Source organism: Paramisgurnus dabryanus, chromosome 21 (genome assembly GCF_030506205.2).
Source record: "Paramisgurnus dabryanus chromosome 21, PD_genome_1.1, whole genome shotgun sequence".
NCBI lineage: Eukaryota > Metazoa > Chordata > Actinopteri > Cypriniformes > Cobitidae > Paramisgurnus > Paramisgurnus dabryanus.
The window spans coordinates 17,541,366-17,565,129 of NC_133357.1; the positions used below are offsets into that span (position 1 = coordinate 17,541,366).

The following is a 23,764-nucleotide window of genomic DNA, read 5'->3' on the forward strand; positions in this document are numbered from 1 at the left end:
GTTTTTCTAATTCTGTCCATATTCAAATGTTTCTCCATTTGAAAGCACAGATACCCGTATGCACTCAAACCTTAGACGTTCATGCATTCTCAAAAGCACCGTTGCATAACTACACATGCAGACTGCGCAGGACCCGTGCAAAGCCAAATCACAATGGCATGTGAAAACCCATTCTCATGCTCTTTTGAGCAAACGCTTGTGCCTTGCGTGTGTCAGTCCGTGCATCTCTTCTACATACTGATGTGTGAAAGCTTTGGGTGTGGTGACTGAAGACCAACACCTAGTTTGTGGTTCTCTTACAAGAAACAAGACCCTTTATTTAGTATCTGTGAATTCACCATAAGTAAAGACCATCGCCATAATCACAACTATTATTTTATATATGTATATATTTTATATGCAAATGAATGGAACCACTAAAGGCATCTGTAAACCCCAAGACCTTATTTAAAAACAAAGACAATTGCTTGAATTGGGTCAACTGGAAAAAACACAAAGGGTGCAAGATTTTATTTTAGAGATTAGAAATCAAACTGTTTTTTTTTAATTACGTTATAATTGCATTGTGTAACATATGTTTTGAATGCCTCGGGTCGGCCCTTAAAATACAAATGTAACTTTATACATACGGTAAAGACTTTAAGTGTCTCCAGACTGAAACAGGTGTTTCGAGAAATATACAACTGCACAGGGTGGCAAGTTCACATAGCATGACTTGTGCACAACCCCATCTAAGGTAAGAATGTTTACTGGCCGCAGTTAGTTGAGGAAATGCAGAGAGGAATATGCTAAGGTGAAATGTTAAGATTGTTTATAGAGCTTTGGCTTCAGCTCCGATAGGCTGGATGCTTTCATGAATTGTTAATAATAGGTTGAGGCCTAAAGTAGAAACACAATCTAATCTACATCTATTGATCTTGTGCATAATGGATAACTCTACAATATGCCACCAATGTTCTGTATTTCCTTCAAATGGTAGGGCAGGAACAAGATGTTTGTGATGTTGTGTAATTTTCTACATTGACCAAAAACAAACTTTTGAGATTCTATGGGTTACAATGACCAGCCCCAGCATTTGTTCCTCATTATCCACAGTTCAGAGATATGAGGTCATTCCCCTCCAAAAAATTAAGAGGGTTGAGTAGGGATTTCAATACCACATCAGCCTTGAAGAATATAATTACAAAGCAACAGCGCTTTCCTTTGGAAGTTAATGGAACGACCGATCTATTTTATTAAGTAGGTCTTTGTCGCCCTCTGGTGTTAAATAATAAGACTGACTGACAGTGATTTAATGTGTAGACGTCCTTTATGGTTGTTGTTTCCTCAAAAGTTTGTTCTTTAGGACTGTTTTATTGTAAACAATGAACAGTAGGCTTTTAATGCAAATTAATGTAGCAAGCGTTTCATGTATTGTAAATACACAATTTAGTTTTTCTTTATTATGATTAAATTATATTACCAAATGATGAAAAATAATGAGATTACGTCAGAATTCATTTATATGAATTATTTTCATACAATATAAAGTAGTGGTTTATAATATTTTTTATCTTGTTAAGATAGCAAAAGAAATAGCAAAACGATAAAAACGGTAAATTGGCAGATAACAAAAAAGGTTCTGTCAGTTTTTAAACAAATGTAAAAGTAAAAAAAAATGTATTGAGAGCCAATGTATTGTTGTTGTAAGGTGAAAGGTATCGAAAACAAATGATTTTGACAGCGTTTGCTTGCTATATTGCACGATAGGCTACAGCTACAAACTACAACCCAACCAACGCGCATTCATATGGACTACAAATCCCAGCAGTACAAGTGACCTCACAAAACTACACTTCCGCTTCTGGCGTAAAAGAACACTAACATTAATCACTAAACCTCATGATATTATTAAAATAAATAAAAATTGTTCTATTAATTATTTTACTTTAAAGAACTATAACATAACCCACTTTTATAATTGTAGCATAAATAATTCAAGTACACTACACCGGATGTAATCGCACTTGGCGCATATTACGCAGCGGAAATGCATTTTTCTTCCTTTCCTCCATTAGGTGAGTGCGTGGTAGAAGCGCGTTGTGCTGCTCTCTCCCGATTTCTAAAAAATCCCAATATTTACTCGTTTAAATACACACATTCCACTTTTTAAAATTATTGTTATTGTGTGTATTACAGATCGCAACCATGGGCCGCCGTCCAGCCCGTTGGTAAGTTCTGAATTCGATGCTTTAAGAACTACCGTACTGAAAATGGCAGGGCCCGCTAACCATGTGCCGTGTGACAGTGTACTGATCCTACACGAGTGCATAGTACTTAACGATATCAACTTTTATAAAAGACAAAACATTCTATTTTCAATGCTTTGGCACGTGCCTGTGGAGTTAACAATGTGAAATGTTTAGCTAGCAACTTGGCATCCCAGTTTAGCGGTAATGTTAAAACATGAACAACAAATGTATAGCAGCAGAAAGCCTAGTAGGTTGTACTTTATTAAACTTTATACACTTAACTGTGTTTAGACTAAAATGATAGTGGGAGATGTAAGTTATTTTGCATAGAGCAATTTAACATTGTAATGAATGGGTTAATATTGAGTCTTCACTAAATATGTCAACCATCTTTTGCAGCTACCGCTATTGTAAAAACAAGCCTTACCCCAAATCCCGTTTCTGTCGAGGTGTGCCTGGTAAGTAGTCCATTTTCATAGTCATAATTCACATTCATATCTAAATCCCAGTGGAACTAAAGTTTTCCCTGCAGTTTATTAAGCCGACCAGTCTTGTCATCTGTACTTCTCTGGTGTGCAAAAGCTGCAGACAGTAAATCTTTGGTTGTGTATGATCCTGGCTGGGTAGTGCCAGGCCCTTTAAGGGACCATTGAGACAGATCTTGTTGTCATCTCTTATATTGGATGCATGATCTACCGGAAATGTATTTTCCGAACATGGGGCATGTTTACATTCTCAGTTTAAGATTTTTTCCCTGTGTTTCTTCTAAAAAAACAGATCCCAAAATCAGGATCTTCGACTTGGGCAGGAAGAAGGCCAAGGTGGATGAGTTCCCTATGTGCGGTCACATGGTGTCTGATGAATATGAGCAGCTGTCCAGTGAAGGTGAGAGGAGGGGTTTCATCCAAGTTTTGAATAGGACTTTGAACCTTCAACCTACTGATTTCTGTCAATATTATTTACATTGACAATGGTGGCATCATGGTAAAAACCTGGTTAAAGTAAAAATCCTGAGTGAAATGTGACCCTGCATGTGAATCTGGGTTAAAGTCTCATGATCTAATTAAAAGATAAGGAACATCTAACTTTTACTTGAGTTATTGATTTCAATCTTTGTCATGGCCTTACTCGGTTAAAATTCAAGATACAAAGATAACACATGGGTTTATTATCAATGCATTTACTCATGCAAATATTTATTTCTCTAATCTCATTCATTCTGTAGCTCTTGAGGCTGCCCGTATCTGTGCTAACAAGTACATGGTGAAGACCTGCGGTAAAGATGGTTTCCACATCCGTGTGCGCCTGCATCCCTTCCATGTTATCCGCATCAACAAAATGTTATCCTGTGCTGGAGCTGATAGGTGAGCTTGTGTTCGGTTTGTGATGTTTACCTGCAGTTTATTAAGCCGACCAGTCATGTTGTTCGTACTTTTCTGGTGTGCAAAAGCTGCAGACAGTAAATCTTTGGTTGTGTATGATCCTGGCTGGGCAGTGCCAGGCCCTTTAAGGGACCATTGAGACAGCTTATTTTAGATTTGTCTGTTTTTTTGTTAAAGTTAACACGCATGATCATTTCTGCAGGCTCCAGACTGGAATGCGTGGTGCTTTTGGAAAGCCCCAGGGCACAGTGGCTCGTGTGCACATTGGCCAGGTGATCATGTCTGTGCGCACAAAGGCCAGTAACAAGGAACACGTGATCGAGGCTCTGAGGAGAGCCAAGTTCAAGTTCCCAGGCCGTCAGAAGGTATGGGACATGATGCTAGTTTGTATTTAAAAACTCAAAGCGGGACTGGCAGATTAAAGATTTCCTGTATTTCCCTTTTAGATCCACATCTCCAAGAAGTATGGATTCACAAAGTTCAATGCCACTGACTTTGATGAAATGCTGGCAGAGAAGCGTGTGATTCCTGATGGTTGTGGGGTGAAGTACATCCCCAACCGTGGACCTCTGAGTCGCTGGAAGGCCCTTTACGCCAACTAAGGACCACAGACTGTATATGCATCTGTGTGAATTAAGGCTACAATGATCTCAAATAAAGTCCATCTGATTTACAATCTTGGTGTTTTTTTCTCAGTTACTGCAGTCTGTTATGTAGTTGGATAAAAAGTTATGCAGTTGTTGGTAGCTGAAAGAAAATCTGGTGTAATTGGATAAACTATGGAACCCATAGAAATATAAAAAAAACTGTAAAACATAGGTGGAAATTTTAAGATTAGGGCTAAAGGGCACTGGTACAGATGAATGGTGGTTGTACCTTGCAAGTCAAAACATGTAAAAAAAAAAAGTGATAGACAAAGTTAATGTGGTAGTTGTGGGTTTGTTGAGACATCAGATGATTTTTTTAAAATGCTGTTTTACTTCCCTAGCATGTCTCTAAATTTGAGCAAAAATGTGAATTGGATTCAAGTATGTTAAGGGATGGTTCACAGGAAAATTACTTAATTACTCACCCTCAAAATGTTCCAAGCCTGTATAAATTTCTGTTGCTGAACACGAAGATATTTTGAAAAATGTTGAAAACCAAACAGTTCTGAAGCACCATTTACTTAGTAGTATTTTCTTCTACTATGGAAGGCAGTGGTGCCCCAGATCCACTTTGTTACATTCTTCAAAATATTTTCCATTATAGTCAGACAAACAAAGAAGTTGATGCAAGTTTGGAACAATGTGTGGGTGAGTAAATGATGACAGAATTTTCATTTATTTGGTCATTTTATTCCTGTTTAGAATGTTATTTTTCTCAAAAAGAGGATGTGATGTATAGACTTCTCTTTTCTTAAATATACAAAAACTAATTTTGCATGTGTTTGGTTTAATCCATTTGCAACTAAGTGGATCAAGCATTACAGCTCTTGTGTGTGAAAACTAGCATCATGCAACAACAATGCCTGTCATAACTTGTTAACAGAATTTTGGTATTAGACATTGCGTGGTTCAGTTCATGTCAAACATTGTTTTGCCTTCAGGGCAAAGTGCTTCACTTTAGTCTTATCAAACCACAATGCTCGTCCAGACCGTTTCCGGTCTTTTATCATGCGACTTTAAGCATTTCTTTGAGTTTTTTGCCAGTTATTGTGCAAACAGTTAAAAACATGCAAGCCTGGCTTTACAGTAAAGGCTTAGCTAAAGCCAGAAATAAGCTTTAGGTAAATGAAGGTGTTTAAGTATCTTTTATACACATGCCTTAGAAAATACATTACTGGTGTGTACCTTGAGACAGTTCAATGGCACTGGAATTTTTTAAGGTCTGTCAGTGCAAGTTATTTTTAATTGAGACACCTCAAATGTGTGTTTTAGTCTAGGACTAGCCTTAAGCCTTGTCTGTGAAACTGGGAGGTAGAGTAACATTTTTCTGATGCTGTTTGAATTGCACTGCAGGTTCAGTTTTTAAGCAATAAGGGTGATTAGGGTTTATTTCTTAAGGATTGGTTTATTGTTTGCAATTTATATATGTACAGTATATTTGATTAAACACCTATAGAAAACATTTTTTTTAATAGAAAAACAGTTGAGTAAATTGGAATAAAATAAAATGAATAAATGAGAGGGTAAATAGGACATTAAATGTTTATTACAAAAAATAAAGTCAACAAAGGCACTTAAAATAATAAACATTAAATATATATTATGTGTATATATTATATGTGTATATATATATATATCACACAAGAGACACACTTGATCAATGATTGTCAACATTTCTAAAAAAATTTCATAAGACAAGGCTCAATGTTCAGTCTCAACCTATCCACCACATTTTCTAGATAGAGCTGTGTACTTGTATAAGCTCAAGTCAAAAGTACATAAAAGCTGTGTAACAGCGATGTGAAGTCTTCCCCTTATTTGGGTGAGATGCATACTCATCTTCCACTTTGTTTGTACTCATAATACTTGCAGTAGCAATAAAATGTTGAGAAGTAATGCTGCAGGCAGAGGACACGATGCTTTGCCCCTTCTCGATTGAAACCCTGACTTCTGAGTCTTCAGGGTGACTTCAATGGGGTAGTGATCACTCACTTCTAAAGCCTAAGAGACAATCCACAGTTTAGAAAAGTAAAGCACCAACAGTATAGTATTTTTAACAAATTAATTTGGCTTGTCTATTACAAGCTACTGATTTCTTAATCCTAAAGTCCAATTTTCTAAATTTAATTTAGAAATCCTAAATTTACAATTTTTAAGAGAGAACAACGCACAACAATGCCACGTGACAGGCTGAAAAACATAAGCAGCTTTCGAACACAGTCATCGGTTACTTTGGGGTTTGTACCTTTTGCATATCGTTAACATGTACTAATACACAGTTACACACCGAAGGAAATGTAAAAACGTGAATCGGACCATGGGTGCCCTTTAATATGTATTTTTTACCTGAGCCTCTGTAAGACGATATTCTTTGGAAAACTTGAAAGGTTGTGCTGACATTGGCTCAATTAATCTGAGAAATGGCTCTCCATACACAACAAACCTGTTGATTAAGCCACAAAAAATATATTACATATAATACAGTGATCACAACCCTGTTCCTGGAGATCTACCACTTCCATACTATATAGTATGCAAAAAGCAGTAGGCGAGGCGAGTAGTATGTACGAATTCATATTACTCAAAAAACAGTAGGAAAAAAGTACCTGGATGACCTACTACTTCCGGCAAGATCCCACAGTGTTCATTCGATTGACGTTGTTTTATTCAAAAATGCCTGAAAGCGGTTACGCAGCTCTATTCAAAAGCAAATACATATTAAACAGCTGTCCCTTGTGTTTAAAGGGATAGTTCGGCCAAAAATTATAATAAACCCATGATTTACTCACCCCCAAGCTGTCCGAGTTGCATATGTCCATCGTTTTTCAGACAAACACATTTTCGGATATTTTAGAAAATGTTTTAGATCTTTCAGTTGATTAAATGTAATGTTACGGGGTCCACGACCTTCAAGTCCAAAAAAAGTGCGTCCATCCTTCGCAAAATAAATCCAAACGGCTCCCGCGCGGTGTTGTTGTAGAAATATCCATATTTAAAACTTTATTAACGTAAATAACTACCTTCCGGTAGTGCCGCCATCTTAGTCGCGTCCGCATTCAGGATGAGAGCTTACGCAGCCTACGGAGGCTACTCTGCTGCTGCTCTGTGCCCCCGCCCTTCGAATTTATCATACGTCACTAAGAAAAGTGCGTACACTACGCTAATACTCACTCCTGAATACAGAGGAGTCTAAGATGGCGGCACTACCGGAAGGTATTTATTTTCGTTAATAAAGTTTTAAATATGGATATTTCTACAACAACACCGCGCGGATTACCCTCAGAAGACCTTTGTTGGTCGTGGACCCCGTAAAATTACATTTAATCAACTGAAAGATCTAAAACATTTTCTAAAATATCTGAAAATGTGTTTGTCTGAAAAACGATGGACATATGCAACTCGGACAGCTTGGGGGTGAGTAAATCATGGGTTTAATATCATTTTTGGCCTAACTATCCCTTTAAATTGCGCTTGTTAAACGTCATTCCAGTTAACGACTAATTTATGACGACATATGTCACGTGATGTATCAACATGGCGGATGTAGTATGTCCATATTCTTTCATACTATTCATATCCATACTATATAGTGTGTACTGTTTAAACAGTAGATGAGTAGGTACTTCATCTAATTCAGTACCTACTCTCAGTATGCGATTTTGGATGCAGCCCTACTTTCCTGCAGAGTTCACCTCCACCCCAATCAAACACACCTGAACCTGCTAATCAAGCTTTTCACGGCTACCTAAAATTAGAGGCAGGTGTGCTACAGCAGGGTTGGATCTAAAGTATGCAGGAGGGTAGATCTCCAGAAAAAGGGTTGGTGACTACTGATATAATATAAAAAATATATCCTATTTATAAATCGCTTTGAAGAGAACCGTCTGCTAAATGAAAAAATGGTTGCCCTTATGCAGTTTGGATATGCATGCTGCTATACACGGCATGATGTTACTTTACCTGTCATATGCACAATCGGTTGACTCTTTTACTGTTGTGTCCACATTATCATTAATAAGCCAGATGAAGGATGGGTCAGAATAGAGTCTGATGTTCTTACGGTTCTTCTTAGCTACGTATCCACAAGCTGCATTGAAGTCTCCAAGAAACATCACTTTCTATAAAAAGCAGAGTGATGATAAAACTGGGTTAAGGTTAATAAAAACACATGTATGCCAGTATTGATCCGGCAAATCTGCCACCAAACCTCGATTTTCCATCGCTCTTTAATATCCATGAAAACATCATAAAGCTCGTCGATCTCTTTGGTGGCGTTTGATGGAGTGGTGTGCTGAGGGATTAATACAATATCCTTGGCCACTGTTAAAAAAAACATGAGATCCAACAGATTAAACTTCTGCTTACGAATGAACTATAGCTTTAATCAGAATCAATGTGCAATCTTTCTCATTTTTACTTGTTTTAGGAGCTTCGAAATGTACTATAAAGGGTTCTCTGGAGAAGGCATCTACATCCCCTTTCTGTGCATCTGGATACTGATATTGATTCTTTAGCTTGGCTGTGCTTTTCCTTTGTGGGAAATAATAAATAATGATTTTGTAAGGTTTGAAATTCAGAACAAAATCAGTTGTTTATTGGTATGTTTCAGTCATACAGGCAATATAGCACATCTACTGTGTTGATATTTGCTATTAACACCATGTATCTTCCAAATGCATAAAAGTGTACCTGTAAACAAAAACATATTGCTCCTGATAGGTTGGCGTTCTCCCGAGACGCCCACTTGCAACATAGGCATAATCATTATCCCTGTCAAGTCTGAAAACGTAAGATGATATCAGTCTTAAATCGAATTCCTTATGTTACGTTATAATTTCACTCTGATTTGTTTTTTGGTATTTGCATATAGTCAAATAGTTTACCTGTTGACAGCAGCAATCAGGCGGGGTATGGCGTTATTTTTCTGGTCTCTGACCTCCTGAAGCAAGCATATGTCACAACGAGATACAATCTGAAATAAATAAAATTTAAGGCTTAATGTTTTTGCAATTTATATTTTTTTGATTTAAAGTGGCACTCTACTTTTTTTAAATATGCTAATTTTTCAGCTCCCCTAGAGATAAACATTTGATTTTTAACGTTTTGAAATCCATTCAGCTGATCTTTGAGTCTGGCGGTACCATTTTTAGCATAGCTTAGCATAATTCATTGAATCTGATATAATCTGAGAGTATACTCTGATATACACATATACCTGAAATAGTCCCCTGCTATTATTGAAAGTAACCAGCAAAGTTACAGCAGCAAAGTCCTTGATTATTACGCCAGAATGAGAGTATATAGAGCCATATCGGCCTAGAAAATCGTAACTTAAAATTTTCCGTCTGTCTTAGTACACGATGTAACTACAGAAGAGTCCAGTTTTAAATAGGAAAAATATTGAACCGCTTTGGTTGTTTTTTTAGCGCGATGCTAATGGTCTAATTAGATTTAATGGATTATGCTTAGCTATGCTGAATGGATTCCAAAACAGTAAAAATCAAATGTTTAACTCTAGGGGAGCTGGAAAATGAGCATATTTTCCAAAAAAGTTGAGTATCCCTTTAGAGGAAATAAAAGCCATACCCGTGCTAGAGAACCCATGATTTGAGGATTGAGTGATTTACTGTCTCCAAAACTCTTGACATTAAAGGCACATATTTTGAATCCATAGCAGCTCAGTAGGCTGGACAGAATAGAGATGGTGAGAAGCAGAAGTCTGAGATCTGTTGTCATTCTGTAGCTGAACAGTGGAGGACGGGTGTCTGTTATTATAGTTTCATTAATCTGTAAGACAATAGAGACTTCAAATGAGCCAAATGGAGACACATCCCATCCCAGCATGCAATAGCCATCATTTCGCCTTCACGATAGACCAGATATATAGTCCAGCTATGAGTAACCCATCTAGCCAAAATAAACTTGAATTTGGATATTTGCAAATGTATGATATTCCTTCATGTAAGCAAAGTCAACAAAGATTACAAGCAGTTTGGTTTTATATATATATATATAATTTATTTATTTTTGGGCTGAGCTTGAATGACTATTTAATTTTTACTCTGGGCTGTGTTTGGCTATTAGACATCTTTTTAAACAAAAAGTTGCTTGCTGGGATCAACTGACATTAGGGTATTCAATGAAAATGTTTTGTATATAACAGGCTTATTATCATTAACTAAAATGAATTAAAATATAAAACTTGTATATTAATTTGAATTAAATAAAATATAGGCCTACATTTTTGCTGAAACACCTGTAATGATAATTAAACTGAAATAAAAAATACATTCAACTTAAATTAAAAATATTAGTTCTGAAATAAAAATTATAAAAACGAATAAAATAACAAATGCTTACAGCAAATTACTAAAAATTTAACATAAAAACTAAAAATATAAAAAATAAAGGCTAATTCAAAATATTAAATTAAAATAAAAACTAAAATAACTATGACTTTTGCACAAAAGTGATCTGAAACTGACCACAGTGATACTTGAAAACACATGATTGTGGTTTGCATTGCAACATATAAGCAAGTCATTTTTAGAAAAATATATTTTTCACATTTTAAATGTAATTTATTTTAATATGTTTAGCAGCGTTTAAATAACAACTAACAATGAATAAAGGTTTAAAAACATGTTTTATTACCGACAATTTAATAATTTTTTGATTTTCAATATTTGAAACTTTAGTAAGACCTCTGATCAATCAGACAGTTATCACCTTATGATAAAAGGATGTGACTTCATGAATAAATCGTAGTGACTTCTACTGAGAAGTTAATAGCATATGTTGTTATTAACAGTAATCGATCCTCTAGTTAACTTGCTGAAAACATGGTTTGTATGGGTTATAGGTTACTGGAGCTTTCTTGCAACAAGCTTTTCCAGAAATAACTTTTCCATGTTTAAAATTTATTTTAGCGGTAGCTATAGTGTGGGCAATCCGGCACCCAAGAGAAAAACAACAAGCTAACGCAATCTAACTTCACACTAAGTATGAAAAACTAAATAATAGATCTACTTACATTGTTTGAAATGTGTCGTGTTTACTTTGAACAACAATGTTCTCCTTCTGCTTTTCCGCAACAGAAGTGTTTCCCTCTTGTGTTTTTTTTTTTTACTCAGGAAGGCTTAGGACATACCCTCTGCATTGCCATAAATGGATATAGGCGGATCTTAACTTAACGTGCAAGTACAAAGCTTGCCACTCCCTGCAACAAAACCACCATACATATGCAAAAATAACGGAATAATGCATTGGGTGATTTCTTTTCTCTCTAGTAGTCTATCAGGTCTTTCCAGTTCAATTTTAAATGAACAAAGTCAAATCTGAGAACAGAGAGCAGAGACACCAAACCAAAGGATAAAGTTTACAGTCAATAAGCTAAAAAGGTAAAATTGATTTAGAAGAAATAAATAATTTAAAGTGAATTCAATTTTAATATAAAAATAAATAAATAAACTCGAAATAATTATTTGGGTTGTTTAAGAATCGTTTATTTTTACGCATAGACTAAACAGACAAACAATATTATTAAATTCTATTTTAGAAATGTGGTAAAAAGTACGACAGAAAATAATTGTGTTGCGCGGTGTTGTATTGTATGGTTTATAATGAACACTTTAGAAATCGGATTTAAAAACGCTTGATCGCCAAAGTGACACGCGATGGCGCCAGAGAAGCGCTCTTTCTTTCCTTCCTATGACGTCACAACTGTCAAAAAGTTCTGCGTGTATGTGACGTTTGGTGACGGGTATTTATGTATTTATGACCTTAATTTGTTTAATCAAAGCCCTGGTATGTAGCCTTTCTGCATTCATCTGTTGATCTCATATGAAAGAAAGAACATCTTGAGAGATGAAACCGGAAGTGTCAGCTGCTGCTTCATTCATCAGCAGTTTAATGGGAGTCAAAAGCTCTCTATCTGAACATCAACTGCATCTCTTCACTCAAACACTTAGTGATCTTCTAATAGGTGTGATAATGCATGTGTTCATTATTATTAATAATTGTATTCATTTATTTATTTTAATTTATCATAAGGTTTTGTTTTTGTATTAGTGTCTGACTACCAACATAATTTGTGGGTACTTTTGAAAGAAATTAAACAGATACATTTCAACATTACAACTTATAGCTTGAATGTTTTGACTATAACAAATTATTATGTTACTGCATATGGTGAAACAGTGAATATTCAAAAGATGACTTTAAAGGTTCATATACACTGAAGCAATTCTCCTAATGTTTCTGTCTTTTAGAGCACTATCAGCATCACTGGTTTCCTCATGCACCCTTTAGAGGATCTGGCTACAGATGTTTGCGAATCAACCATAAAATGGACCCACTTATAGGCAAAGCAGGAATTGCCATTGGACTTAGACAAGAGCAGCTTTTCTCATTGCTCCCCAAAGAACTGACACTGTGGGTGGACCCTTACGAGGTGTCCTATCGAATCGGTGAAGACGGATCCACTTGCGTTCTCCACAAGTTCCAGCCGCAGTGTCCTAAAAGTGTCACATCAGCAGATATATCATCCAGCAGGAGGAAGAAACTGAAAACCAGGCGATATAATCGACAGGGACGCAATAGATTCTGAAGCTCTCATTTAAATGTAAATTATGTTCTTGCTAAGAACATTAAATGAGTAACTGAATAGAAATGTGTGCTATGTTCACTTACCTTGTTATAGGAATCCCAAATTTCTCTTTAGCACAGTTTCTCCCAAGCTTAAAATGAATTGACTTTTTTTCCTCTTTGATGTACCCTGGTTGATGTTGGCACTCTACCAGCTGAGCTACATGGACACTTGTATAGATATTTATCTTAAAGGATGACATTTATCAGATGTATATAGCTCAACTAAAAGTCCATTTGAAATAAAAGCTTGAAGGTTCACTCACATGTGTTCAGAGGGTCAACACGCTTTGTTATGCATCCGGACATTGCAGAAAAGATGTGTTTCATAAAATAATAATGTTTCCCTCTCTTGCTTTTCCTTTCTTTATGTAATATTTTCCCATTTTCCCATTAGATAAAGCAACAGCTTTTAAGGGGAGGACTAGGAAAAATTGCCTGAACAGATGTCACCCATTGGATTATGATGCTAGGTTTAATATATGTCTTAAAATGCGAAAATCTCAAGATGTAATAACAAACAGCTCTCCAAAAGTGCTCTGAAGTAGAATTCAGTGTGGCGATGGCTTCCTCTGTTAAATCCGTTGAGAAAAATAAAGAGGATGAGGATATAACAAGTCAAATAATGTTTGACAGTTAGGTGTTCGATATCACAGTGCTTTGTCACAAATTTTCCCTTAAAGATTATTTTATTTTCTCTTAGGCTTAATCAGAAACAGGAACAAGGAATTTTCTTTCTTCCTTCAATCTGTCCCTTGATATCTACCAAACAAACACAGCTGCATTGCTTTGATTATAATAATAATGCATTGCTGCATTGTTAACAAAAAGAGCTTTTTGAGACCATATAGAGAAAAACAAGAGACTGTATTCATAATCTGCTGTTTTCATAAGCATAACCTTACCTTCGTGGATTGCTTTTTTGCAAAGTTTAAAATGCTCAGTCCAAGATTCCTGAACTAATAATTTCCCGTTGAACTGGCCAGCATCGTACATTTTTCAGCATTTTCCCAAATCACAATGTTCCTTGAAAATGTCACTAAAACATTTACATAATTACTAGAGAAAAACAAAGTCTTACTTAGATAGCTGTTGGCAGCTGATGCTTAGTCACAAGGCAGCAAATATATCTATTTCTTTTCTTTTTTCCTCATATGTCAGTGCAAGTTGTTTTTATTCTGCACATTTCCAAACGTGCACATGTGGAAAGAATTCAATCAATGTGTCACCATACGTACATTTAAAGAAGATATTTTAAATCCTATTATTGTAGTTTATTTTGAAAAAAAGAAAGGTTATCGTGTTACATAATGAACTTAAATTTAACAGCACACAGTGGGTTAAGACCATGCACTTTCTTTCATGACTTGTTTTGTAATGGTTCACCCCAGAGAAGCACTTAAAAGTCTCGATTTGTCTGTACTTCCACACTGCTCTGCCCCTCTCTCCACTTCACACAGTGGTCAAGGGCGACAACCGTTTCTCCTCACAAGATGATGTATCTGAGGATTCTGCTGTTTTTCTTTACTGTAACATGGATGTTTTGTGAAACGGCAAGAAATGATAAAGTGGTGCTTAGAAACAGAGAGGATCATGAAGAATTAGTCTTAGAGCAAAACACTTTTATGGAGCAAAGGAAACCAAAGGTAGGTTTGTTATATGCACTTAAAAAGAAGATTCACATTGAAGCTTGACATGTACTGTACGTTGCATGTTTATGTTTTTGGTTTTAATATCTAAAGATGTGTATTTTAAAAATTCAACTGCCAGATATTTTTAAGATAGGTATGCAATGGAAAACCTGTTAAATCCATAATGGGATCATAGCCAAGAAAGTAGCACCAAGTTCTGTGCAAGTTATCTGCAATTTCTGAGAAGGTCTTTGTCTGAACTTTTTCGAAAAGCAAAATAGTGTCAATCAGTTCAATGATGATTTTGAGTGGAAAGATGTCATCTGGTTCTGCTTAAATGTTACCCTGTGAAATCCAAGTTTTAAGATTTATAATATAATTATGAGACTGGGATCATCAGAGTTTGATTTCAATCTTTGACATGACCTTAGTCAATATTTAAGATATCAAGGTTATGTTTACGTTTTATGTTCTTTACATTATTTAGGAAGATTTAAAGGGGACATTTCACGAGACTTTTTAAAGATGTCAAATAAAACTTTGTTGTCTCCAGAGTATGTATTTGAAGTTTTAACTAAAAAAATACCATATAGATAATTTATTATAGCATGATAAAATTGCCACTTTGTAGGTTTGAGCAAAAATGTTTTTGGGTGTATCCTTTAAAATGCAAATGAGTTGATCTCTGCACTAAATGGCAGTGCCGTGGTTGTATAATGCAGATTAAAGGGCGGTATTATCCCCTTCTGACATCACAAGGGGAGCCAAATTTCAATAAGCTATTTTTTCACATGCTTGCAGAGAATGGTTTACTAAAACTAAGTTACTGGGATGATCTTTATCACATTTTCTATGTTGATAGAAGCACTGGGAACCCAATTATAACACTTAAAATTTCACTTTTTTGAAAATATGCTCATTTTCCAGCTCCCCTACAGTTAAACATTTGATTCTTACCATTTTGGAATCCATTCAGCTGATCTCCGGGTCTGGCAGTACCACTTTTAGCATAGCTTAGCATAATCCATTGAATCTGATTAGACCATTAGCATCGCGCTAAAAATAACCAAAGAGATTCAATATTTTTCCTATTTAAAACTTGACTCTTCTGCAGTTACATCGTGTAGACAAATATGTCCCCTTTCTATGCAGATATGGCTAGGACTATACTCTCATTCTGGTGTTATAATCAAGGACTTGCTGATGTAACATGGCTGCAGCAGGCGTAGTGATATTACGCACTGCCCCAAAATAGTCCCCTGCCATTGAAAGTAACCAAGTAACTATTTTCGGGCAGTGCGTAATATCATTGCGCAATGTAATAAGCATATTTAAAAAAAAAGTAGTGTCCCTTTAAACATGAAAAAAGACAGATTTTCATGATATGTCCCCTTTAATGTACACAACAGTAAATCACAAAAATCAATTTAGCCAAGTTTTCAAATACTGGTTAATAAATCTTTTCATCCATTATACTACAGAAAAAGGTCATTCCTACACCAGACTATGCAAATCTAGATGATACAACTGACCGGCCAAAAGCTGAAAAACCAGGAGCAGACAGTAAAGATGATAAAGGTATTTCTTTCTAAATCTGATTTTGCATAAAAACTATTCTGTGATGACGTGAATTTGATCTTATTTATTTACTTTTCCAGAACTTCCTACCTGTTTGATGTGTGTGTGTCTCACTGGATCAGTATACTGTGAGGATGTTTCCCCAGACATGACAACAGTTCCACCTCTGCCAAAGGAAACTGCTTACCTCTATGCACGCTTCAACAAAATCACTAAAATAACCGGCAAAGACTTTGGTGATATTGGTGAGGAAAGCAGTTTTAGGAGTGGCCAAAGCAAATACAGTGTGTAATGTCTGGATTTAATGAAAGCAGTGATGAGTGAAATTTTCCTGAAGTCTTATAAAAACCTAAGTGTGACACTTTAAAAAGTACAAAAAAAGCTTTGACCCAGACAAGCAGAACAGTATTGGTTTCCTGCAAAATTAATTCATGACTAGGATTACAACATTTAAGAAATTTTTACAAACACCCTACAAAAACAATACTGGTGTACATCTTGAGACAAAACAATGTCACTTGATATATGTAAAGATATGTCAGTACAAGGTGTTTTTTTTAAGGCAGCTCAAACATGCATTTTAGTCTGGGACTAGGATAACCCATGTTTGCGAAACCACCCCAAATATTTAATTTTGTGACCCTGTCTGTGAAATTCAAGATAAAATCCTCATAATTATAAGATTAGGAGCATCAAAGTTTGATTTCACAGATTGATTTTAATCTTTGACATGACCTTACTAAAGATATCACAGTTATATTTTCAAAGCATGTTCTTTACATTATGTAGGATGATTTTATGTAAAAAATGTGAATCATAATACATGACTTCAGCTGGGTTTTCACCTGCAGGGTCACATTTCTGTAATACGTCTTTGTGTTTTCTTTACAGTAACATTGAAAAGAATTGACCTATCTGGCAATCTGATCTCAGAAATAGAGGATGGAGCCTTTTCGAAACTCACTCAACTGGAGGAACTTTCATTAGCTGAGAACAAGCTGGTCAAACTGCCAATGTTGCCGCCAAAACTTGTGTCTCTCAATGTCAATCATAATCTACTCAAAACCAAAGGAATAAAAGCAAACAGTTTCAAGGTAAAATAAAAAACAGAAATGTTTTGCATAAAGTGAGTGGTTTAATGAGTCTTATAATGACAATCTTTGGGAACAGAAACTCAACAAGTTGGCTTATCTTTACCTTGGAGATAATGCGCTGGATTTCATTCCACCCATGCCTGAAAGCCTGCGTGTAGTTCATCTACAGGTGTGTTCAGTACCGCTTACATCATGTTCTCATTTTTATACTACAATATTTAGCACATCCATATTCAGATATTCCTTTAATCTGATTGTCTTTTTCAGAACAACAATATAACAACACTTACCGATGAGACTTTCTGCAGAGGAAACACCACACATTATATTAGGCACAACATAATTGAGATTCGACTTGATGGCAATCCTCTAATGCTGGCCCAGTATCCCAACAGTTTCATCTGTCTGAGATCTCTACCCATTGGAAACTATAAGTGATAAGCAGGATGAAAACGTTAATGTTCATGGTCAAACTAAGCGATGACATAGTTTTGATGTTAGACAGCAGCACAATCCCAAAGATTTCACAGCTTTTATACAGAATTTTGATAGAACAGAACTTTTAATAGTTTTGACTGCTTTAAGCATTTATGTGCAAAAGACACATTTATATATGCAATGACAACTGTTTGCTTGACTTGAAAGTGTAATCATTTTGATATATTGTTTTGTTATGTTTTACTACAAGTATGTACTGTAGAAACGGCATAAAACCGAAACAAGAAAATGTTTAGAAATCAAGACAGAAGTGTTATTAAAATAATTTCTGATTAATAAATAGACATTGGTCTGCAACCTGTTGTCCGACGATACATCCTTTTGATCATTTATCTTCAAGTAGGCTATAACAGACATTTTATTGTGTCAGATTGGCTTTCCTCCAATCATGCACACGAAACATATTTACAGTCATTTGCTGAAAAGTCATTTCATTCAGTCTTTTCATCTTGATGATCACATGGTTTATTATTTGGCATTAGATTCTGTGAGGACAATCAGACCCTCACTTATTTTCTGTTGGTATTCCCTCTCAGACTGCTTTCTTCTGTAGACGTCATCTGTTGAGCGAGACAAAATAACTTCACACCCATCATACAGATTCATAGGCAATATCTTTCGTACACATACATTTATCTTGCACTTAAAGATATTTAAATTATAGTTGTTTGTATTTAAAATGTTTATAAATTAAGTGAAACATTGCTTAACAATGTATGTTTGGATGAACATAAGCGTGAATGCACAGTGATATGATAAAAAGACGCTTAGATTGGTGTGGATATAAAAAACATTTATATTTCACGTAGTTTACTTACAAAATGTTTCTCTTCCTATTCTCACGTTAATCATGATCCATTCCATAACACCCCCGATACAAAAGAACAAGGGCAAAAACCTGTACGTTCCAAATCGTCTTTTTCCCGGTACAAGACTTAATATATATTTTAGGTTTCGACTTTTTTTAAACATCTTTCACCACCAATACGCGTGCTCACAATATCATACAAGATAAATTAACAGTTACGTCCTTCAACACTGATCTTGCACACATGTTCTTCTGGTGCAATGACAACAGGATAACATGGCGGCTTAAAAGTCATCTCTCCTCCGCTCTCATTGGTTTGCTGGTAGGATTCTAAATCTGACGTAAGAACATTACAGCCAATCAAAAGACGGAATACCAAGGAAGGGGCTACAACCAAACATCAAAACTCATTGGGCTTGTACGACTTCATGGATGACGTCAAAGTTCCGCGAGAGCTATTTAAAAGCAGCCTCCTCCTTATGATTTCGCGAAACGCTCTCGCGGTACTTTGACGTCATCCGGCTGTCGGTTTTTACGGCGCCGCATGAAAGTCTACTGATTTAAAGTTCACGTCTGAGATGTGCTCGGAGGGGGAAAAAATGCCCTGCTTAATACCCTGACGCTCACTCAATTGGTTAAAACTGACAACTGGCATTTGTTCACATTGTTTTTGACATCTTGAGAATGGAGTGGTGCGACACAAAAAATAATTCATTTTCATGTACATCATGTTGACATTTAATACTTTAACAATGTGTTAGAAATACATGCACGCTATATTATCAGGATTTTGCACATAGCGCATAATGTTTGACAAACTTCTGAACTGATGAAATGAAATGTCTGGAGCTTTTATGTTTTTCTACATGACTGTAATACATTATTCCAATTTGTGTGTATGCATTGCAAATGCATTCATATTTATAATGATATTATGCTGCTATTTTTTAACCAATTTTGGGGAAGTTTCCTGCTTACATCATGATTTAATTCCCTTTATTTTCCCATCATAAAATAATCATTTGAATTCCTACAGCATACAGCAGCAACAGCATTTAAATGTTTTTACAGCTCACAATGACTTGGTCAATCCTCAACTTTGTAAGCTAGTCTGCAGAAAGTCCAGTGATGCTCCACTGTGTTTTCATTGGCACGTTCGCTCATGTGATGCACTCGCGTGTTTCGAATCGTAAATCCCTGTTTATTGATGTAGTCCATGAGGTGGACCCTTAGAGACACCTCTTGATGGTGGTCGCATGGTCCAAAAGTGAAGGACACCTGGCAGTCTCTGGTGTCCATCATGTGTTTGTTCCATTTAGTGAAGTTGTTGGATATTCCCTCAAGCAGTGAGTGGACCTTGGTGGTTATGGTTAGTTGCGTAATTATAACTGCGACAGGGTTCGAGTACTTGGAGAGCTTGCGAGTGCTGGACAACTCCACCACCTGTTCAAAAGTGTCCAGTGGGTACAGTGGTTTTGGGTCATTGAGGCATTGGATTAAGGGTTCAATCTGATAAAAGTCAGCTTCCTTTCGCAAAAGGTCTATCTCCGTAAAGTCGACGGGGAGAGTGAGCTCGGAAGTGCGTAGGAAGTTTAATATGTAGCGGAAAAGTGTCCCATCCCGATCTATGAAGTAGTTTCCCTGAGCGTCCCGTGTGGTGGGGAAGTCACCACGAAACATGGCACCCAACATGGAATCTGGGTAACGCTGAAGGGTGGATATAGAGGTGGTGTAGAGGTGACCTCCAATATTTAAGGTGACTGGGTGAGCCAACTTAAAGGAGATGGACAAAGGAGAGAAAAAGTTTATAAAGTAAAGGTCTAATTGTCAATGTAAACATTTTTACGATTGTATACACTCAGCAGTGCCCAATGAGGATGGCCAAAGGCATGGGTTGACTCGTTAACTTCCAACATATAATGTACCTTGTAAAATATATTTTTTTTATATTTTGAGGTAAAACCAGAGAAAACTGGTAGATAAAGTAAATATCTAAAGTATTGGGGTGAACTTTGTTTGAGCCCTGCTGACAATCAATGGTTTGGATAGAAACATATGTATTAATAATATGTAACTGATATATACTTAAAGGCGGGGTGCATGATCTCTGAAAGCTAATGTTGATATTTGAAATCACCTAAACAAACACGGGCCTACCTTAATAGAATCTGGACCTTCTTTTGATAGACCCGCCCAACACATACGCAAACCAGGCAATGATGTTGGTTAGTAGACATGCCCCTAAAGGGCTCGTTATAGTCGGGCGTAGGTCCTACGGCGTAGCCGCGACGGCGTAGGTTCCGCGTCAGTTTTCATTGATACTTTTGCGTCGTCGTCCGCATCGACATGCAAACACATGGCCAGACCGCTGGTAGGCAGTAACCACGTGTGTAACCACAATAGCAGCGCAAACGTGAAAGAAGAAGAAGCTTAGCAAGTTAACCCACAAACGAAGAAGAAACAGCAACTTGTTGTGTATAATTTGAGAAGACCAGCAATGATGGAAGTAAATAAACAGCGACTTTTGATGCATTTTGAGTTAAATCACTCCTCAACTTTGCTTTCAACGTCACAAACGGAAAATATGACGCAGTTTTTTTACCTGACGGGAGGGGTTCTGGTGGACCAATCACAGCGCTTGCGGTCCGTGTAGATCTGACGCGCTTACATTTTTTGTGAGGTGCGCGTCAGGCTATGCAGAGCTACGCACAGGCTACGGATAGCCTACGCCGAACCTACGCACGACTATAAATCGGCTATTGGCTACAAGTGTGTTTTGGTACTCAGACCGATTTTTTTTTTTTTTAATCATGCACCCCACCTTTAAGCAAAACAAAATAATTCAGAGAAATACAGTGTGTCAATTACTCAAATCTTACTCCATATACATACCCTAGGCCCCCAGTCCCCATTATCCATTTGATGAGGATAGGTAGACCAGTCTGACCACCAGAAATAGGAAAATTATATTTGATAAAACCTGCAAAGAAAAACGTAACGTTGCCTACATTTAATGCACATAAATATAAATCAACTGCACCAATAAGGGCTAAAACGATAATGAAACCATATTACGACAATCCCATCATGACATAAACAAACACATTAAAAACAGTCAATGATAAAAAAACAGTCAATGATAAAAAACACAATCAATATTTCTCAGCAAACAAATGAATTAGTTATCCAATAGCATGATAGCTCAAAGGTAGGTGATGGTTAACAGGCTTTCCGTAACACCAATACTGCTGTCATCAAAATAAGTCCAGATCATCCCTAAATTAAACCTGGTCAAAAATCTAATATTTCAAATATTAACATGTTAACGCCGTTTTTAGGTAGCCGTTGCGCTGCTAGCAAGCTACCACCAAGCTCCCTGCTAACTTATTACTAATGCAACGGCGACGTTATTAAAAACGTTTAATAATATGGATGATTGACACAACAACATCTTTACCTGTACCTACAGCTGAATGTCTGCGTTAAAGGAAAAACACCGACCTTTGGTTTTGATGATGCTGTGCTATAGAAGGACTGTTAGCTGCTCAGAGAGACGAGAGTGTACAGTCACAACCGCATTGGGTCACGTGATGAACGCATTTGACTTCATGCGGAGCCGCGCAGATGAATCGGCGTATGACATCAAAGTACCGCGAGAGCGATTAGAAAGCACGGTTTTTGTCAGTAGTGCCTCACTGCAGAACGCGACATCCAGGGGGCGGGGTTGGATTTAGATCCAGGGGCGGAGCTGGATCCCGATCCAGAGATCCCATTGGTCGGCAGTTTTACCACCAGACACGTCATACACGTGTTGCTGCGTTACCATTTCCGCATTAAGTCGTAACTAAATTAAGTTATTATTTTGACATAAAAACTAACTTTACTTATGACTACAATAAAAGTAGTGCCTTTAGGGTGAAATGTACGTTTTTTGCTATAATGTTGAGGAGTAAAACATTTCGGGTAAGCCTATTATGAGTAATCTTACCACATGCAGTTTAAGACCTATTAATGGATACAGTATAAATATGCATAATTATTAAAATATATAGGCTATGGCATGTTATTTAAAATTAATAAATTGAATGTTTATCTTGTATGGACTTTGAACTTGTTTTAACGCGTCTTGCTTACAGCCATTAGGAAACAGGTTTCCCTCGTAGATGGTTTACTTTTTTTTATTTGCTAATAAAAGATATCAAATAAATTTGTTTTTATATTTACTCGTATAGGAATAGCTGTGTTATAAGTGGGAAAATGTACAAATAAATCTCTTCAGTGAAATCAAACTGTCGAGAACGTGTCCGTACCTCTCCTTACACCTAACTGTGATACTTTCTAAATTATGAATCATTCTCAACTATTAATCAAACGTACACTTAAATTGATAAGAGCAAACGTTGGCGACCACAGGTTGCAACTAATTGCGGGCTGCAACAACGCAAATATACTGGTTCATTTGGCGGAACAAAGTATATAAAGTGGGAGGAGTTGGATCTAGATCCAACCCCGCCCCCTGGATGTTGTGTTCCGCAGTGAGGACCATCTCGTTTTTGTAAGCACTGCTAAACAAATAATAATTTAAAGGGACACTTCACTTTTTTGAAAATAGGCTTATTTTCAAGCTTTATTTTACTTAAAGTTAAACAATGGAGTTTTACAGCAATGATGTTACACAGTGCCCGAAAATAGTCCCCAGCTATTAAAAGTTACCAATTTCCAATTTTCGAGAGTCCCTTTAATGGACAAAGAGAAAGACTCTATATAAAAATATCCCCTTATAAATATAACATCACTACATGTAAAAACACTGTTCTAACAAAAAGTATGTTTTGCACATGAAGTACACTTTGAAGTACACAGAGTAGGCTACCTCTTAATAACAAGTAAGATGTATGTGGTAATCAGCATGGTACACCATCAAAGTACTTTTGGGGGGATTGGTCAGTTTCGTTGACTCATTACAAGACTGTTTCTTCATGTGATATGTTATTTAGCTTAGTATTGTTAATAATCATTACTTGTTGCCATGTTTATTACAGTGTAACAATGTTTAATAGATTTCTTTAAAGCTAGTTAGTCAGAAATTTTTTATTACACTAACGTTCACAAATGTCTTTTACATTTTACATAAGAATAATAGTTAAATTAAAGATAAACTTATCAAAACTAGGAATTATTATTAACTAAAAAGATCTAAAATTCAAAATTATTAAATGAAGAGGTTGGTTCCAAATTAAGAAAATGCA

General features: G+C 36.3%; 5 protein-coding genes and 2 non-coding genes across 8 annotated transcripts; 4 read left to right on the forward strand and 3 right to left on the reverse strand.

The window, feature by feature from the left end:
- The first annotated feature begins 2,111 nt into the window (after positions 1–2,111).
- On the forward strand, positions 2,112–4,289 carry rpl10 (ribosomal protein L10). Its single transcript, XM_065286011.2, has 6 exons — positions 2,112–2,210; positions 2,631–2,689; positions 3,009–3,116; positions 3,457–3,595; positions 3,816–3,978; positions 4,060–4,289. The coding sequence occupies exons 1-6, from the start codon at positions 2,188–2,190 to the stop codon at positions 4,213–4,215; spliced, it is 648 nt and encodes a 215-aa protein (XP_065142083.1). The 5' UTR covers positions 2,112–2,187; the 3' UTR covers positions 4,216–4,289.
- On the forward strand, positions 2,758–2,891 carry LOC135776156 (small nucleolar RNA SNORA70). The gene has a single exon (XR_010544082.1). It is a non-coding gene; the product is annotated as a small nucleolar RNA SNORA70 (small nucleolar RNA).
- On the forward strand, positions 3,626–3,759 carry LOC135776154 (small nucleolar RNA SNORA70). The gene has a single exon (XR_010544081.1). It is a non-coding gene; the product is annotated as a small nucleolar RNA SNORA70 (small nucleolar RNA).
- A 1,481-nt stretch (positions 4,290–5,770) lies between the features above and the next one.
- On the reverse strand, positions 5,771–11,412 carry dnase1l1 (deoxyribonuclease I-like 1). Its single transcript, XM_065286010.2, has 9 exons — positions 11,294–11,412; positions 9,847–10,047; positions 9,144–9,232; positions 8,950–9,039; positions 8,678–8,790; positions 8,468–8,580; positions 8,221–8,378; positions 6,607–6,703; positions 5,771–6,261 (listed from the first exon to the last, which is right to left on the reverse strand). Exons 2-9 carry the CDS (start codon positions 9,994–9,996, stop codon positions 6,118–6,120), a joined length of 954 nt encoding a protein of 317 aa, XP_065142082.1. The 5' UTR covers positions 9,997–10,047; positions 11,294–11,412; the 3' UTR covers positions 5,771–6,117.
- Positions 11,413–14,268: 2,856 nt separating this feature from the next.
- Positions 14,269–18,004, forward strand: ognb (osteoglycin, paralog b). The gene is made up of 6 exons (XM_065286012.2): positions 14,269–14,552; positions 16,019–16,115; positions 16,196–16,360; positions 17,007–17,209; positions 17,286–17,378; positions 17,477–18,004. Exons 1-6 carry the CDS (start codon positions 14,400–14,402, stop codon positions 17,645–17,647), a joined length of 882 nt encoding a protein of 293 aa, XP_065142084.1. The 5' UTR covers positions 14,269–14,399; the 3' UTR covers positions 17,648–18,004.
- uqcc5 (ubiquinol-cytochrome c reductase complex assembly factor 5) lies at positions 17,895–18,804 on the reverse strand. The gene is made up of 2 exons (XM_065286016.2): positions 18,526–18,804; positions 17,895–18,267 (listed from the first exon to the last, which is right to left on the reverse strand). The coding sequence occupies exons 1-2, from the start codon at positions 18,677–18,679 to the stop codon at positions 18,176–18,178; spliced, it is 246 nt and encodes an 81-aa protein (XP_065142088.1). The 5' UTR covers positions 18,680–18,804; the 3' UTR covers positions 17,895–18,175.
- A 568-nt stretch (positions 18,805–19,372) lies between these two features.
- On the reverse strand, positions 19,373–22,121 carry kctd6b (potassium channel tetramerization domain containing 6b). 2 transcript variants are annotated; one of them, XM_065286014.1, is made up of 3 exons: positions 22,017–22,121; positions 21,408–21,495; positions 19,373–20,288 (listed from the first exon to the last, which is right to left on the reverse strand). In XM_065286014.1, exons 2-3 carry the CDS (start codon positions 21,432–21,434, stop codon positions 19,602–19,604), a joined length of 714 nt encoding a protein of 237 aa, XP_065142086.1. In that variant the 5' UTR covers positions 21,435–21,495; positions 22,017–22,121; the 3' UTR covers positions 19,373–19,601. The 2 variants fall into 2 exon arrangements, with proteins under 2 accessions (XP_065142086.1, XP_065142087.1); XM_065286015.2 differs by having other exon boundaries at positions 21,973–22,097.
- Between the last annotated feature and the right edge of the window lie 1,643 nt (positions 22,122–23,764).

Coding starts and splice junctions, on each gene's coding strand:
- rpl10 (XM_065286011.2), top strand. CDS start 2,188: ATGGGCCGCCGTCCAGCCCGTTG. Junction 3,596..3,815: donor TCCTGTGCTGGAGCTGATAG/GTGAGCTTGTGT, acceptor TCATTTCTGCAG/GCTCCAGACTGGAATGCGTG. Junction 3,979..4,059: donor AGTTCCCAGGCCGTCAGAAG/GTATGGGACATG, acceptor TTTCCCTTTTAG/ATCCACATCTCCAAGAAGTA.
- dnase1l1 (XM_065286010.2), bottom strand. CDS start 9,996: ATGACAACAGATCTCAGACTTCTGCTTCTCACCATCTCTATTCTGTCC. Junction 9,233..9,846: donor TCATGGGTTCTCTAGCACGG/GTATGGCTTTTA, acceptor TATTTATTTCAG/ATTGTATCTCGTTGTGACAT. Junction 9,040..9,143: donor CTGATTGCTGCTGTCAACAG/GTAAACTATTTG, acceptor TTACGTTTTCAG/ACTTGACAGGGATAATGATT.
- ognb (XM_065286012.2), top strand. CDS start 14,400: ATGATGTATCTGAGGATTCTGCTGTTTTTCTTTACTGTAACATGGATG. Junction 14,553..16,018: donor TGGAGCAAAGGAAACCAAAG/GTAGGTTTGTTA, acceptor ATTATACTACAG/AAAAAGGTCATTCCTACACC. Junction 16,116..16,195: donor AGACAGTAAAGATGATAAAG/GTATTTCTTTCT, acceptor TTACTTTTCCAG/AACTTCCTACCTGTTTGATG.
- uqcc5 (XM_065286016.2), bottom strand. CDS start 18,679: ATGTTTAAAAAAAGTCGAAACCTAAAATATATATTAAGTCTTGTACCG. Junction 18,268..18,525: donor AATAGGAAGAGAAACATTTT/GTAAGTAAACTA, acceptor CTCGCTCAACAG/ATGACGTCTACAGAAGAAAG.
- kctd6b (XM_065286014.1), bottom strand. CDS start 21,434: ATGGATAATGGGGACTGGGGGCCTAGG. Junction 20,289..21,407: donor ATGGGGACTGGGGGCCTAGG/GTATGTATATGG, acceptor ATCTCCTTTAAG/TTGGCTCACCCAGTCACCTT.